Source organism: Apis mellifera, linkage group LG4, assembly GCF_003254395.2.
Source record: "Apis mellifera strain DH4 linkage group LG4, Amel_HAv3.1, whole genome shotgun sequence".
NCBI lineage: Eukaryota > Metazoa > Arthropoda > Insecta > Hymenoptera > Apidae > Apis > Apis mellifera.
The window spans coordinates 7291455-7309016 of NC_037641.1; the positions used below are offsets into that span (position 1 = coordinate 7291455).

General features: G+C 33.9%; 1 protein-coding gene across 1 annotated transcript in view; it reads left to right on the forward strand.

Annotated features, from left to right (window-relative positions):
• Window positions 1-17562, forward strand: part of LOC412801 (mediator of RNA polymerase II transcription subunit 12) — a 479417-nt gene that overhangs the window by 204931 nt on the left and 256924 nt on the right. The window contains exon 4 of the mRNA XM_396254.7: window positions 15908-15967. Within this exon, the coding sequence (XP_396254.6) occupies window positions 15908-15967 (60 nt within the window). The remainder of the gene's footprint in view (window positions 1-15907; window positions 15968-17562) is intronic.

The following is a 17562-nucleotide window of genomic DNA, read 5'->3' on the forward strand; positions in this document are numbered from 1 at the left end:
TAAATATCGCGCAAACTATTATCTACTATTTAATCGAATTAAACAAAGTTACGAGTCTCGTGACTGAAATGTGACAAGGATAATTATTATATCCTTAAACATTCTCTCCAATTTTCGTACTTTCAATTCTCACGTCATGAAACATCCTCCAAACTTTTATAAACTCTTTCACCATTTCTATTATAATTAACCCGTACCTTCTCAATCTACTATTCCACTCAAAATTCGATAATTTATCACGTAACCATAATAATATTTCCATCTAACAAATATCCTATTCCTTCTTCCCCAATTTAATCCAAAAAACGCATTACATCTAACGATAAAATCATCCTACAAAATTTAATCCAATCACAAATAATAATTTCTAAATAACATTATTCAAATTCGATTAATTGAAAGAAGAAGAAGAAGAAAAAGTGAAGACAAGTTGACAAGGCTCCATCTCGCGCAACTTCTCCCCGTTTTCCGCCTCCATTATCATGTTGTCACGGGACGATATTTACAGCATAACGTTTCCACGTCGTGTCCCGAACTTTTGCCGCGACTCAGACACGCGATTAATCTCCGCCCGTTAAACAACCAGTCCGGGAGCCTTGGTTAATTTCACGAGAGCGTGCTCGCGAGCATCCGACCCGAATGGAGATCTCGAGAGGTTGGAGAAGTTCGCGAACGCTTCTCAACACCGATGGAATCCCCGTGGCATATGGTGGTCGGATATGGGACGCGTCACGAGGTTACGAGGCTATCCTACGTCTTGCTCCATTATCGTAATCACGTAATGACGCGATATTATGGCCTGCATTATGGATATCGATCGTTTGTTCGCGATAATTACAGACCTGGGCAAATGCTAGATGCGATTATTATCGCTGGTTTGCGATCATGGAGACGCGTGGAGAGAGAGAGAGAGAGATGGGTGTCGTTTTTTTTTTTTGGAAATGGAATATTTATCCTCAAAAGCGTTGATTTTTCCTGGAATTTGCATCGAAATTTATACTCGAAACCGTTGGGAGATGGGCGAATATTTGTATATATATAGTAACGATTATTGGAGTTTCGTAACTTTGATATTTGTTGTCACGGTAGAATTTTAATTGGAAATTCTTTGAATTTCGATTTTTGAAACCGGTGATCGATTATTCGAATAAAATGTGAAAAAGTGTTCGTATTCTGTTTTATTTAATTTATATAATTAACGTTTTACTGTATGATATATATCGTAACAGTGTTTAACAAATGATTCTTATTGATTCTTATTGATGAATAATTCGTGTGAATATTTTCATATCTCATCCGTTACGAGATAGAATCTCATCAAATGTATTCTTATATTTGTTTCTCAAACAATTCGCCCGTTCAGGGTCGCGCGTTCTATTTCTCAAATCGGATCCGTCTGGATCTGCTGCTCCCCGACTTCAAATAGAATACTTGCAGATATCGTTAAAACCTCGTTACATCGCCGGTAGCGAACTCCACTCCGCGTATTTATAGACCGGCTAAGAATACTAGCGTCGAATCCGATGCATAACGTGGCCTCGCGTAAGGAAATGATACGTGTCTGCTCTCGTGTAACTCGTGAACATGCGAAATTACGTAACGCCGTTGAAGAAATCCATGCGTTTCAATCCGACTTTCGTTTAATTCGTCCCCGAAAAATATTCTCCAATCTTTAAATCTTTCAAACTTGAATTTTCAATTATTAAAATTTACAATACGCGTTCCAAATTTTATTTTTCTCAAATTCGTGTCCAAATCATTTTTATTCGTCAACAATTCAAAAATATTCTCAAGCTCTTTTCGAAACAAAAATTTATCCAAACTTCCCCTCGATTCTACACATATTTAATCATCACAATCATGTCTCTCCTCCATTTTTAAACAAATGAAAAAATTTGTTTGAACATGTAACGTAATTCTTGCACTGCGTGACAGTTGAGCGAGATTAAAAGAGCCAGCGGGAAAGAAAGGAAGATATCCAGAACGATATATATTCAACGTATTCCATTGAGAAGGGATGCGCGATATCGTGTCTTTACGATACTTCGAACTTCGATCCCGCGGACCGGTTTTATTTATACATCCGCGAAGTACGGCATAAAACGGCGATTTGTTCGATACTTTTCCGCCATTGCTGACGTATCCGTTTCCTCTTCCAATCCCCCTTTCTCGCCCCCGTTTTCGAATAATAATACGGCCGCGCAACTTCTGTTTGCCAGACGGATCCTCGCGACTTCTGGCTAACGATTTTTCCGCGCTGATTTAGAGGATTTCGACTTCCTTCTTGCGAGCCTTCGTCGTGGGTCGTTCCACCGACCTCTCGTGATCGAGAGAATTTTAACGTTTGCCAGGGATCGTGATCGTTTTTCGATTCGCTCGAGATTGCTTTGGTGGATAAGGATAAGGAGGAGATTGATGGTTGCGTAATAAACGATGAATGGTAAATTTCTCAGGGGCGTGTTATCGTGGCTTTCGAGTTGAAAGTTGGAATAGGATTAATTTTTAATTAATGTCCAACGATATTGGAAATATTATTATTATTGCTCTCGTGATCATTTCTATTCATGGATGAAATCTTGGTGCAATTATTATGGAATAATTTAAAAAAAAGAGTATAATAAAATTATAATAACAATAAATTATATATTTAAATTATAATATAATAAATTATATATTTAATGTAAAATCAACGTGTAATCAAAACTATTCGATTATTTGTAAAATTATTGTATTGTCGTTTCAATTTTGAGAAATTGAAATATTTCCTCTTAACGTTAAATGATACGATTAGTTTTTTCAAATAGTATAAAAAGAGTAGTTCGAATCAAACTTAAATTACCTAATTATAGTAAAAATATAACCACACGAATGTTAAATACAATGTAAAATGCAAACAATAATAAATCTTGCACTCACATCCCGTCTATTTTAAATCGATTTAAGCAGTATATGTACATGTTTCAGCTTAAAAACATAAATTACACACCGCCATACGTCTTTTCCACATATTCATCTCTTACCGAATCCATTCAATTTCACTTACAAATTTCACGTACGACGATTTCTCCGTACCACTGTGAAACTTTCCACAATCCATATATCTCATATAATTCCGTAATTCAATATTCCTTCCGATCGTAAATTTATCAAAGAACCAAAAAAAAAAAAAAAACCAAACAAAGAGAACGAAGAGAGAAAGAAAAAGAAAGAAAAGAATAGCATTATTTATGTCGCGCAAGGAAAACTGCATCGACTCGTCGCAATCGTTCTTTATGCTAGCATTCTGACCGTTTGCCTCCAAGATTTTCTGTTGCATCGATGGAAAAAAGAAAGAAGAAGAAGAAGAAGAAGAAAGAAAAAACGGTGAAAGCAGTGACGGCGAAGCCAAAGGCGATTAAAACTGCTCTATTTGGAGGCGTGTGAGCGGAACGACGAATCGATCGACTGTCGACTTTGTAGCGCTCGAATTTAGTCGACCGTGCCCGACATCACAGGCCGCGCGGGATGAATTCTAAATTGCCGCGTCACGCGCATACGTGTAAGCCTTATTTGTACGGTGGAACGAAGGGGAAAGTAAATCGATCGGACCGCATTAACGGTTTAACAACTCGTGGAACGGGGGAGGTGGAGGGCCTCGTGATGGCTCGAATTTTAAGGGTAGTAGTAGTGAAATTATTGAAATCACGCTCCTAATATTTTCTTCATTAAGAAAAAAAAAAAAAAAAAAAGAAAAGAAAAATTCGACAAACTCGAAGTTTCATCATTTCCTTCGAATATTTAGGGTAAATAAATTGCTATGAGATTGGCAAGAGAGACGATGAGAAGGGAAAATTAAAAATAGGAGATAAAGAATGAAATAAAGAAGAAAATTATTGTTGAATTTATGAAGGATGACATTAAATGATGTTTCGATAATTTATACCTTTCTTCCTCAATTAAAATATTCTATTTAGAATTTCGAAAAATTTTAAGTTATTGTGAAATTCTGGACTACTTTGAAATAGAGAGGCAAAGATGGAAATTAATAGAATGTTTAAAAGAAAGGGTACATATTAATATTTCGTAAAATACAAATACGAAAGGGAAGTTCCACGAATACGAGATCTCGATTCGTCCATCTTATTTCGTGATTCAAGCAAGTTGAACGTAAAATTCGTTCGATACTGGATGCTATCTGCGCTTTGTCGAGTGTGTTTGACTAATATACCGGCCGTATAAAAGCTTGGAATCTCACAATGCGATCTATTTTCGGTGAAATATCGCCGTGCTCGTAAAACGGTGAAACGGTGGAAAAGGTGGAGAACGTTGCCACGGAGTCCTTATGCAAAGCTACGCACCGTATTATGTGTACATTTACGGTGACTATGGAACGGAATGGAATTTGCGATCGGGACTCTTGTTGCGCCGGGAAATAAATAAATCCAAGGGATACGCGGAAGGAAAATATTCATTGCGCGGAAGATTGATTTCACTGACAAGTACATCGTTGCGTGACACGTGAGGGAAAATACAACTGGAGAAACGAGCGTTTCTCCAGAAATTGTCGAGAAATTAAAAAAGAAAAAAAAGGAGAAGATTGAAAGGAGAAGATTGTGAATTATTACGAAAATTTTACTTCGTTCATATTTGTTATCGATTTTAAAGCTAAAAAGGATTAATAGAAATGCAAATTTTTGGATAAATTATTGCACTCTAACTTTCTTCCAAACTTTTGCCATTCATTCGATAACTTTTCATTCTAATAATAGTGAGTAATAATTTCAAGAAACTTTGTCTGTACATCTTCGAATCGCACACTGCATAACATTATATTATATTTCAACGGTGCTGTTACTAAATTAACTAAAAATCCTTTTCAAAACAAAACTTCTTTCCTACTCGATTCATTATTATTTCGTTTCATAATAAAATTCCTCCAAGTTTCGTCGATTAATCCAATAATTTTCCATCCGTTTGGAAAAATCCTTCTAAAAATCACATCTCTCGAGCAAGAGATAATTTCTCTCGATCGATTCCAAGTCGTGGCGATCGATTCCAAGTCGTAGCACTCCAAATAAGGGGGCTCCAAGGGAGGGGGGGTCGCGGTAGGAAACCGATACTGGAACAAGGGGATCGCCGCACTGCATCAGTGTTATCACTTTAATAATTAATAGACGACGTGGCGAACAATGCGGGAATCGCGTCTGGCCGAAATATTGGCGTCGACGCCAAAATCTCGTCACGATCGCCGCGACAATGGACATCCGTCCGGCTCATGGAGATTTATCGCGTCGTTCCACGATGCCCAACGGGGTTGGCAAATCAAACGAGCCACGAAATATGGGCTCTCGAGGTGCCCCATGCTTCCCTCCATGCATCGTGTTCATCGTGCGGATCGGAGAATCCGCTCCTCCTTCCATTGTACGTTAAATTGATATTTTGGAGTTGGCGTCGTTTCGCCATTTCTACAAATTGTAGAAATTAGAGAGAGATACTTGATCGGTGAAGATCGATGGTTAACATTTTCGAGAGGTTTCGATATAAATATTTTATAAATATCGAGATTTTATTCATCTTTATAATTTTTATACGAGATAAAATTTATGGAGGATGATCGATCGAGATTGACTTATTAGAATTGATTTCATTTCCCTTATCGACCTTAATTAATTTCGAATAATCTATAAATGTAATTTGTATTAACGTTAAATTAATTTAATTTAATATCAACACGAATAATATATATATATCAAATCAGTCGAGTCAAAATAAAATATAAATTATGCAGAATTAATTGAAAATACATTTATCACTACCCAACAAAATTATTACCATTAAATCTCCCATTAATCAATAGCTTTATATCCCTTAACACGTTAATTTTTATTAATCTCTCGAACTTTCTATTTTCTATTATAGCAGTATGCAAATTCAGTTCAGAGAGCATTATGCAGATTCATTTTATTTCTTCTCCTTTCTCTTTCTCTGGTCAAAGATCGTATAATTATCAAAATTAGAATTATCAATTTATTTATCATTAATCAATACTCATTTACATCTTTTCCCACAATAAATTAATTTTTACTTTTCATTAATTTTTTTCTACTCATCATTATAGCTACTCCATTCAGAAAGCATGCAAATTCCTTCTGTTTCTTCGAGTATCGTAAATCTCGTCGTATAATCGAACGAGATGAGGCACGAGGTGCAAAGAGATGCTTATAGAATGTCGTAACATTTTACGATTTCTTCGTTGGATTCTCGTATTGTAAATCCTGAACAGAATTACGAAAATAACTTTCCAGACAAATATCGTCGGCCCTTCCTACATTACGCAGTAGTTTTAAAAGGATTTTTCTTCCTCTTTCATCTTTTTCCCCCTCCCCTCTACCGATTCTGTCCCTTCTTTCCTCCCTTTGCTCGCTTTTGGTAAATCGACCACGATTTCGACGGAAACGTATTCTTCGCCTTCTCCCCTCCCTCCCTAGAAACAGACTCTTTGTGGTTATTGCAGATCGAAATTTCGTTTGAAGGACTTTTTTTTTTTCAAGGGAAAAAGGGAAATTTCGACGAATTTCCTTTGCAACTTTTTCCACGAATGGAAACGAAAGGATGTTACAATTGACAAAGGATTCCTAGGATAAGTTCTATACACGCGAATGAAACTGCACAATATAACTTGACTTAGAAGAAGGATTTATATTATTTCAATCTCGTATTATTATAAGATAAGATTTTTATGATTAATAAAATTTATTATTATATTGATTTATATGTACTGTAAATAGATTTACAATTAGATATTAAATTCTCCTAACTTTCAAAACGGTAAAAATATTTAATTGTGGGAAAATGGATAAAATTATGAAATACGAAGGTGATAACTTGGATCTCAGTTTCGAGGTCTCGAGAGTATCTTTGAAACTTTTAAAAAAAAAGACACGAAAGAGAGAAAAAAAAAGAAGTCGCGCAACATCTGGGACAAATTTTGAGCGCTTCAGTTGGATTTATTGCCGTGCCCAGGGATTTCCACTTTAGAGACGATTCTTCTCGTGGCTTATCCTGCCAGGACAACGTTTTATTTTTCACCGCGGTTCTTCCTTGACGGTCGTCCGCTTTTACATCTCCTTGCTCGAGACGAGAACGAGGAATCGTGAGTAAAATGAAAGTGTTAAAAAAAAAGAAGGGTGGGAGAGAGAAAAGAATTTCGATTGATGAGAATTTTAAAACAAGTTTGGAAAAGTTTCTCGCAGTCTGTTTGCAATTTTATCGAACGAAACGTTTGTTGCGATTCTACGTTTCGTTGATGAGATTGAGGCTAATTTGAAAATTGTTTTTCATAATTTTTTCCCCTCGTCGTGTTTATTCTGCCTATCAGAGTCGACGGAACGTCCCTCGAATTATTCTAGAAAATATTTTAATTTCAGTCGGAATGTTTAATTTTCAAGTAATTGTGAAATCGGTTTTACTTCCCCTTTTTTCCTCCTCCTCCTATTTTTGAATATTCAAATAACCAAATGAAATCAATTGTTGATTTAATCGCACGTCAACGAAGGCAACAGAAGAATCTTATTTATATTTATCAAATTTCATCTTTTAAAATTTCATTATCTCGAGCGTCTCGATTTTTTTTTCATCATTCATTCTCGTTTCAAATTAAATTTATTATACGTGCGCTCGTTCAATTTCGATAATTTCGAATATATACTTATCTTTCGCGCTAGTTTCGCGTTTTTCGTTTAACTTTTGCGCGGTGTTCGGAACAACGCTTGTCAGGGATTAATTAAAACCACGTTTCCGTTTGATGAAACAGAAAATATAATACACGTCCCCTCATTATTAAAGATCGCAAATATACACAACGGGAAGCCGTAACGCGAGGTAATTTGCATCGCGTAGCAAAAGTTGCGGTATTAACAAAATATTAATTTTCACTAGACATATCATTATTCCGCGCGAATGAAATTATCGACTTCGTTCAACTTCATTCTTATGTCGTCGTGTGGAACGGATAATTTTATTACTTAATCAGTCGTGAATCTCGTTTTATTATATGTCGTTCTCCTTTTGAAATTACCCTCTATTTTTCTCGTAGCCCAATGCAACAACATCGTTAATTTATATTTTTTTATTATATGAACGTTCTTTCGCGACTGAAAAATAGAAAAAAGAAAGAACATTCGCGATATTGGGAATTGGGTGGAGATAGAGCATCCATTTTGCAAGGATCGTTGGATTCATGAGTATCAAAAATTTGTTTGTCTCTTGACCGACGGAAATTTGTTTCATAAATTTATTATCGCGTCACGTAGCGGCACTTTTGCGAAAAACATGATAAATTTTATTACATGAAAAAGTGAATATATATATACAAAAAAGAAAGAAATTCATTTTTTTTCTCGCCTCTCGATATTACGTTTTTTCGGAAGGAAAATAATGTTAATCGAATTCGCGCAGTTCAATTATCTCGGCTCCCTGTAAAATTGAATTATTTTAAAACGTTGCAGTTTAATTGCATGTTTATTCGTCCGACGGAACTTCGCTCGAATTGGAACACGACTCAAAATTCTGATTGTTTCACAAGTGGTTATTTTACTTTTATTCCGTTTGTTTTTTTTTTCTTTTTTCGTTAAAAAAGTTAAATTTAAATCTCTATCGACGAACGCAAATAACAGAAATAATCCTGACGATTTCCTTAAAGATTGAAAATAGATAGATTTTTCATATTTATATTTGTCTCCTTATTTCCTTTCCACTTATTGTAAATATATATAATATATAATATATATAAAAGGAAATACTTGAAATAAAATTACGTGACAGAACGATAAACTCGCAATTTCGTATGGAACTGTTCGATCGAATGGTGCCACCATAAATTAAAGAAGTCACTCGATTGTTGCTTCTTGTTATTTTCACGAGAAGCACGAATTGTTCTCGATCATCTCGATCGTTTCACGATTGTTCTCCAACATTTCGTAATGAGGCCCGTTTGGAGGATGTCTACGAAATCACTCCCTAACTGCATCGGAATCATCGTTATTCTCCGAGTGTCCTGATAGTTCCTTCAGAAATTCTGGTAACGACACCACTCGCCGCAATGGACCAACGTTTGTTTCCAGATCCTTTTCCTCTCCTTTTCTTTTTTCCTTTGTTTTATTTCTTTTTTCTACTGTCATTTTCTTTATTTTCTCTCTCTCTTTCCTTTTTTTACTTTCCCTCAAACATTTTTGTAACTCTGGTGGATCGTTTTCCTTCTTCCTTTCATTATTGTTTCCTTTTATTCTCTCTCTTTCTCTCTTTGCATCTCTCTTGCAACATTGGTGGATCGTCCAATCTACATGTTTCTTAGAGAAATTTCAACAGTAAGTTTTTTACTCTCATCGATCGTCCATGAAGTTTTTTGTCTCCCTTCAAACCCAATTTCTGTAACGTTTACAGCCTTCCCTCGCAAACTTCGAAGATGGATTTTTCACGCTCACGGTTATCGATCGTTTCCACGTCGGCTGTTCGCATGTTCCCTTAATTGGACGATCTGCTCGCGATAATCGATTTGGATATTGGGAACTTGATTGCGAGTGGATTACTTTTAACGGCGCTCTTCATTTTTTTTTTTTTTTTTTTTTGGCAAATAATCGATAAACGGTGAAACGATTCAAATAAATATTAATTCGATCTTTTTAAAGTGGAAATATTTCTTTCCTATTTTCTACATTTTCTTTTTTTTATATAAATTATATTTTTATTTATCGAAATGAGGATAAATTAATCCTATAGAATTATTGTTATTATATTTGCTCATTCAAGTTTTTTTATTCTTATTAAAAATATATATGTAATTATTCTTTATCTAAATCTCTCTTTGTTTCCCTCTTTTTAACTATAAGAATTTTATTCTCCTTTCGATCTCGTCATCGAGATCACGAAGCGGTACACGAGTATCGGATTTTCATTTTTCTCACGTTTGTAGCTCGCTCTACCTTGTATCCCTTTTTGTCTCGTTAACTCTTATATCCTTTCTTCAAACTTTCTGCCATGATTCAGCGGTTCCGCGAAATTCTTCCTCAGGCTTGCCAACGTCTTTTATCAGTTTTCTCCTTACATCATATTCTTATATCTTACCTATTTTATGTCCCAGTAGCTGTTCAGCCTTCTTTTGTATCGTGAAACAAATATAAACGTGCAATATATTTTCCATTTTGTATAACGATTAAGAGAACATTATATCAATTTATATGATTATCAGATTTTTACTTTTAGAGAAATTTGATTTAAAAAATTTTTTAAATCTTTTCATTTACTTGTACTCCAAAAAATGAAGAAAAGAATTTTAGGATTCCTCAATCACTCTCAAATTCTCTCTCTTTTTTCTTTTTTTATAATATCTATTCTTAATACACACACGTTTCTAAGATATTTTTTCAAAAGTTCCATGATCTTTGAGATTAAAAATTCAATCATTTGCTGCACAAATGTCGATACCAAAATTCCAATTTCCACAACACGAAGATATTTTAAATCCAAATTTCTTTTATTCCTTTCGTGCAAGAAAGTCTCCTTCGAATGTTTAAGAGATCGATTTTTCATTCACGATCCAAGACTGATTCGAGCAGATTTTCGATCATCGTGTCACAGTTTTTCCCGGAACACCTAGTACCCCTGGAGTACTCTGTAAATAAGATGGACATCGGTTACTGGACTCTCAAAGGAGTCTCTTAATCACCCGCTTGAGAGCTTCTTGCAATGGGAACACGGAATAACTTAACGAGCTGAAAGATTTACAACCAACCATTGGAGGGGGTAGCAGTTTCAAAGAACCACTTAGTACTCGAGTTTTAGAGAATCGTGTTTCGCTGCATCATTTTTTTAAATCTTGAAACCAATTTTAATAAATTTCATTATTGTACATCGATCACTAAAGATTGAATTAAATTCAATCTTGATCGTAATTTTTTAAATTTTACATTAAGAAATAATAGGCAACAGGTTTCATGAAATCCTATAGAATTTAATTTTGTTAAATTGTAGATTTTTTTTTTAATAATTTTCAATAGGAGAAGATTACTTACGTTTCTGGTGAAAAATTTCATTCTATCTAGATTCTATTATATTTGCTTTTCTAATATTTTTCGACGAAAATTTATATATATCTTTACTTATTCCCTCATGTCAATCATTTTTTAGGCGGATAAAATTTGAAAAGAGTCATTTTCCATTGTTTCTTCCACGAGAAGCGTTCATTTGGTTAATTTTTTTTTTCCTTTTTTTCAAAAAATGATACGATGCACACCTCGTCTTTTGCCGAATAAAATTTTCCCACGGATTTTCGATTATTTGTTTTCATTTGTTTCCTGTGCGTTTTTGTCAACGAACAGGTTTCCATTGTACGCGGTTTTCAACGCGGAACAAAGAGAATTCCGCGGAATTGGCACTGATAACGAAACTATCTCTTACGTGTTTTACACGATTGTATATAGATGTAAATTTTTCGATATCGTTTCGACATAGGCAAAAATCTAATATTTCTTTTTCTATTTCCAAAAATAAATAGATCGAAATTTCTCAAGAACTTTGAAATAAAAGAAATATAAGAAAGAAGAATCGAAAATAAATTCTTACTCCATTAATTTATTTATTTTTTAGCTTAATTTAATTTATCAAAAAATTTATACTTAACTATACTTTCATCATTTAAAATCTATGGCACAGAAAATGATTTACTGATGTAGAATTTCATCTTAACAGTAAAAGATAATAAATCAAATAAATAATTTAAAAAATATTTACAATAATAATAATAATGTATAATTCAATCACGAATTATATTAGATAAAAAAATTTTTAGATAGTAAAATCACTCATAAGAAAAATTTAGCTTGCACCTCAATAATGATATTTGTTTCAAAGGAAACGAAACAAAAAAAAATTAATTCAACGAAGAAAACAATATTAATAATTCAACAATACGGAGAGAAAATTGTGAAAAAATTTCTCGCGAGAATAGCTATGTTGAATAGCCTTTTCCTCGTCGCTTTTTCGAATTAGGGACGCGATTGTTGACCGATCCACCGAAGCGGATAAAGATAAGGAGGGAACGATTCAGCGCGGATTCCGTGTTGCGGATGTTCGAGTCGATTCGACTTGTTTTTCTCCTTCGATGTGTCGTACCTGACCCTGTTACGTCATAAATTACAAAGTGCCGTCAAGAATCTTGGCTTGATATCGCGGACGAACCGGAAGAAACTGGTATCTCTGGACGGAAGGAAAATTTTATAATTTCTTTCGTTCGAAATTTTTACGACACCCTGAAAACAACGATAAAAACGGAAAATTTCATAATGGATATATTCTTATAATTTTTCTATAAATATATTGTATAGCAAAATTAAAGGAAGAAATTTATTTAAATATTAACTTCTCTTCTTCTTGAATAATAATAACAATAATAATAATTCTGGATTTAAAAAGTTAATGTTACATAATCTTCTTTCTCGATTACAAAAATATCCTCGAAAATTCATACAAATTTCCATCAATCCTCCCTTCGCATCACTTTCCAAATACTTCTCCCCCTATCCAATCGTCTTTTTCCCATTGTACACATCCACATTGATAACAATTACTCTGAGTGAGTTTTTATGTTCTCCATGTTTTCCGCATCGATTTTTCTCCAACCTACATTATCACGAATTACGTTCGAAGCTTTCATAAACGACCAAATAGAGAGACCATTCTTTTTGTTCAGAAAAAAAAAAGAAAGAAATAAATAAAGAAGAGAAGAATGAATTTGACGAATTCGTGAAGAAGAAAATTTCGTTCTAAAAAAAAAAAAAGAGAAAAGAAACAGTCACAGTTACCATCTTTTTTTAATTTCATCGATTTATCGATCGCATCGAATCGTGTGTACGCATCATATATATATAGATACAGTTTCATATTTCACGTACAATAATCCGTGTACAGAAACGTGTACGGTTGCCCATTGATGCCCACAGAGAAGCTACATGTTTTGAAATTTGTATAAAACATCGGGATAAATAATACTAAGCGCGTAGCGTGGAGGAGATTTAATTAATTTTCATAGTTGCTATAACGTGTACGCAATAACGGAAAACTCGATTCACGGGAGTAAACGCGGTTATATTTATCCATGTGACACGTAATATTGATTCGCCTCGAATTGTTTGCTTGATATTGTCCTGCGCTTCTTTCTTTTTTTTTTTTCGACGTTGCACCAATTCCAAACAGGATAATGATTATTTTTTATATATTGCCGAGTCATTGTTATTCAAGTAAAAAATTGAAAAAAAAATATATATTCATTTAAATATTGATCCTTATAATTTGACTTGAGCGTTGTTCATACTCGATTGCATATGGATCAGATTTAAATATATTTTTCTTCTTTCTTTCAAAAGAATTATTTCAATGATTGAAGAAATTGATGAAATTTGCAAGATGAATTGAATTTTATTCGTAACACGGATTACGAAAAGTGGAAATTAGATTAAGAATTGAAAATTCAATTAATGGTTGTATATTATTGATCCAAACGATTCGACATGATCTGATTTGAGATTGGAGACAATGGAATTACGGGGATTATTGCCGGTGATGTGTTATTCTAAACCATTGGGGAATTTACGATACGCATTTACGTGTGATTTATTATTGAATGACGAAATAATATGGTGCAGAGGATCGAGGCACGAAGGTATAATGTCGACGACAATGGCGTTAATTAGCGTGTCTAATAATTAATTCATAACAAATATATTTGTATATTCCTATACTCATTATTCCGTTACATCACACGAACAGATTGATAGATAGTCGGCAATTTCCTATTCATCGTCAAAGAGATTAACGTAGGATACAATTTTCCCAAGCGCTCGCGTGACATTGTCCTTCTCTAACAAATCCTTTGATCTATATTCTGGTTTTACGAAATTATCGATTTTTCGAGTGGCGTTCATTGTATCGCGTTCATTGTTCGTTTTTTTTTTGACATCGATTCATTCGTTGATTCGTTATCGATTCGAGATATAATACACAGAACGATGAATGTGCACGGGATTGTTGCGTATTTGTCGAAGAATTTCGAGCTCTGTGAATCGAATAGTTTAACCATCGATCGTGTTTTATTTTCGATATCGATATTCGATCTTTGGATTTTCAAAATCTTTTCACACCTTTCTCTAATTTACACATTTTAAATAAATAATATAATGATTTCAGTCATCGTTATATCTTGTCGCTATCTAACATTCGAAGTCTTTTAAATTTTATATTCGAAAGAAAAGTCCATCGTGCTACAAATTCAAACCTCATCGCAAAAGTTAAAGATAATAAATATAAAGATTATTATTAATCTTTACGTGACGCGAGCTTTCTTCATTTTTTGTTACACGAAATCCCTTCACAAATACTTATTCACCCCCGAGTTTCGGTGTTCGAGCAAAAAAAAAAATCTATCATACGAATCCGAGACTCGCCACAATGAATTAAACCAACAAACGGGGCCGCAAACAATCGTGCAGATAATGGAACGGCACAGTTGTTACCCCGGCGTCCTCCATTTGTACCGAAGGAAGAAGGGGTCGAATTAAGCGAGATTGCGTCGCTAAATCACCAAGTCTCCGCCTCTTTTTTCCGCATAAACTATATACCCGGGCTATAATTTCTAGACACCCCTATTCCCTCCTCTCCCCTCCGCTACATATACATCTATATATTTTTCTCTTTCTTCTTTATTTTTCATTTTCATACATACATACCCAGAAAGAGTCCCGCTTCCTCTTACTTCCCCGACCAATACACCAACCAGGCGAATGCATTTCCTCGGCGAGGGAAGGGGAGAGGAGGAGGAGGAGGAGGGGTGGCAGTTAATGGGTGGACTGCAGTCATGGCATGGATGGCATTCCGCAGATTTACGGGGCGACAGCTTTTACTGCCGCGTTTCGGCAGTTTTCCCGAACGAGTCCGCACGATTTCACGTGGGAAATCATCCCTTCCCACTTCGAAATTGACAGAGGTCCGATTGAAAAAACCGCGATATTCCGCCGGTTAAAAGCTGAAAGGTGTAATTGCCGATTTCGCCACGAATCGATCGCCGATGATTCTTTTCGCTCCTCTCGTAAACCTGTGCTTACATTGGCTCAACTTTTGGTCGACCGAATTTCTGGAGAGAGAAAGAGAGAGAGAGAGAGAAAGGAGAGACAATGATCTCTGGTCTTTCGATCAGATTCCATTATTAAAATTCGTTCGATCGAAGTTTAATTATGTAAGCTCAGCTTACAATCGATTCGATTCTCTGCTGTGGATTTTTTAAAAAATGATTTTTAATAATGTTGGCCATATGGAAAGGTAATAAAATTGCGAAAGATTGTATTTTTAACAATATTTATATCGTTAGGAAGTGGTTATATGAAATAGGTTGATCTGATTTATTATTATTCGATAATCGCTTATTAATATCGGATAGTGGTTTAATTACTTTTTCAATATTTTATGAAGAAATAAAGCCGAAATCATTGATGGTTATTTGTATAATGTGGAAAATCAATGCTATTATTAACGAAATATATCAAACTTTGCGTCATTTGGTTTAATTTTTCATAAGAAAATAAATTAAAAAGAAATATTTTTACTTTTGTATATTATAATTTTAAATTATGTTAGTTCTTTTTAGAAATTTTTTATTTCACTGCTTTCTATTAATTTCTAATTATTCGATTAGCGTCGCCTACAAAACGATTATGTGATGTAAATGAAAATTGAAATCGTGAAATTTGGACAGAAGGGAAAATCAAATTATATGAAAATGTTTTTATATAAATTAATAAATCAATTGCATTCTGATTGTGATATTTGTTTGAATATGATATATAAATAATCGATAAAAAAAAAACTGTGTTTTCTGTTACAGCCAACCATTTTCGGCACTGTGGCCTCGGATCTAAACCCAAAAGATGGCAACAGTCGAAGGGTGAGTACAAACGAGTGTTTAAATCTCGATTGGTAATTAATTCTTTAACGATATCCCGTGTGTCGTTACAACAAATTGAACTGCAAATTAAAATATCCCTCGATATTAAACGTTTTTAATTGTCACTAATTGGCCGAAGTGATAAAATATTTCAATTTATTTCCTATTTTAATACGGTTATAAAATTATATGAATATTAATATTTCGCGATATTTTATTGAAATATTTTAGATTGCATCGATATCGAAATAATTATTTATCGTATTTATAATTAAACGATAATTAATACCCAATTAATTAACGAGATAATAACAATTAAAAAAATAATAAATAATAGGATATAATCTTGTATAATAATAGATCCAAGAAAATGTTTTTCTTTCTAGAAGGAGGAAAGAATATCCATGATAATTGTGAGAATAATTGCGAATCGAATATTTAAATAATTACGTAGGGAAGGAAAGGGTAGAATAGCGTAAAAGATAGAATAGAGAGAAAGTCTGTGGAAGAAAATTTCGGTCTTATTCTTCTTGGTCTCGCGAGACTCTTAATGGGTAAAAATTGCTGCTAAGTCGGTGTTCTGCTTTCCCCTCTTTTAAACGCTCAAAGATAGAGCGTTCTAGCGCTCTAATTAAAAGTAACTGCCGTGGCAAGCAAGATATTCAACCTTTGAGATCCTTTCTGTGGCCATCTTAACGCACGAAGTCGCCTTTTACGCTTTGCATAAATTTTTCGTAATTGCAGAATCATGCAGAATACTACGGGTCCTTAGTAGTGAATATGTAGAGAAAGCTGTTGCTTAAGCTCGCCGTACGAGAACTTTCATATTTTTCGTGATATTTTTTTTTTATTTCGCTAAGGAAAAAAGTTTAAAATTTTTAATCTATTTTTGGATTGATATTCCATTTAAAATTTTCATCAATCTTTCATCTCTTTACTAGATTATTTAAAAAAATAAAAGATACAGAGAAAAGATTATTTCGAGATGTCAAAAACTTATCTCTAAAAAGAATTAAACATTTTCTTTTCGATTTGAAAAATTTATTAAATTTTATTTAACTCTTTCTTTTCCATAAGTTTTTTTGGCGAGTAAGATTTGATCTTTCATTTAAATTTACCGCTCTTGTGTACTTTATTGACCGAATTTTTTCCATCGTTTACTTAATACACCACATCCTCTCATGCCACGATTCACGCGTGTGTAAAAATAAATATTGTCACGGTTTGCAAGAACGCGTGTGCGAGGCAAAAACTAATCTAATCGAAACACCTGCTGTTATTTCACAAAATTCCTGGCTGGCGAGTTCGTTACGTATCGATTCTAAATTTCACTTATTTTCTTTTATAATTGGTAAACATTGAAAATACTCGATCGTGGAGAAACCACGATTTGTCATTTCTTAGGTAAATATTTTTCCACGATTGGCCGTAATTCGATTCCACCGTATCGGAAATTCCCATATTATTTGTTCAAAAAAAAAAAAATCAGAATTAATTTAATTATTACATATTCAAGTATCCACATTACACATTTAATAATAAATATTAAATTCTAATTATCTGTAATAATTCATTAAATAATCAAACTAATATAA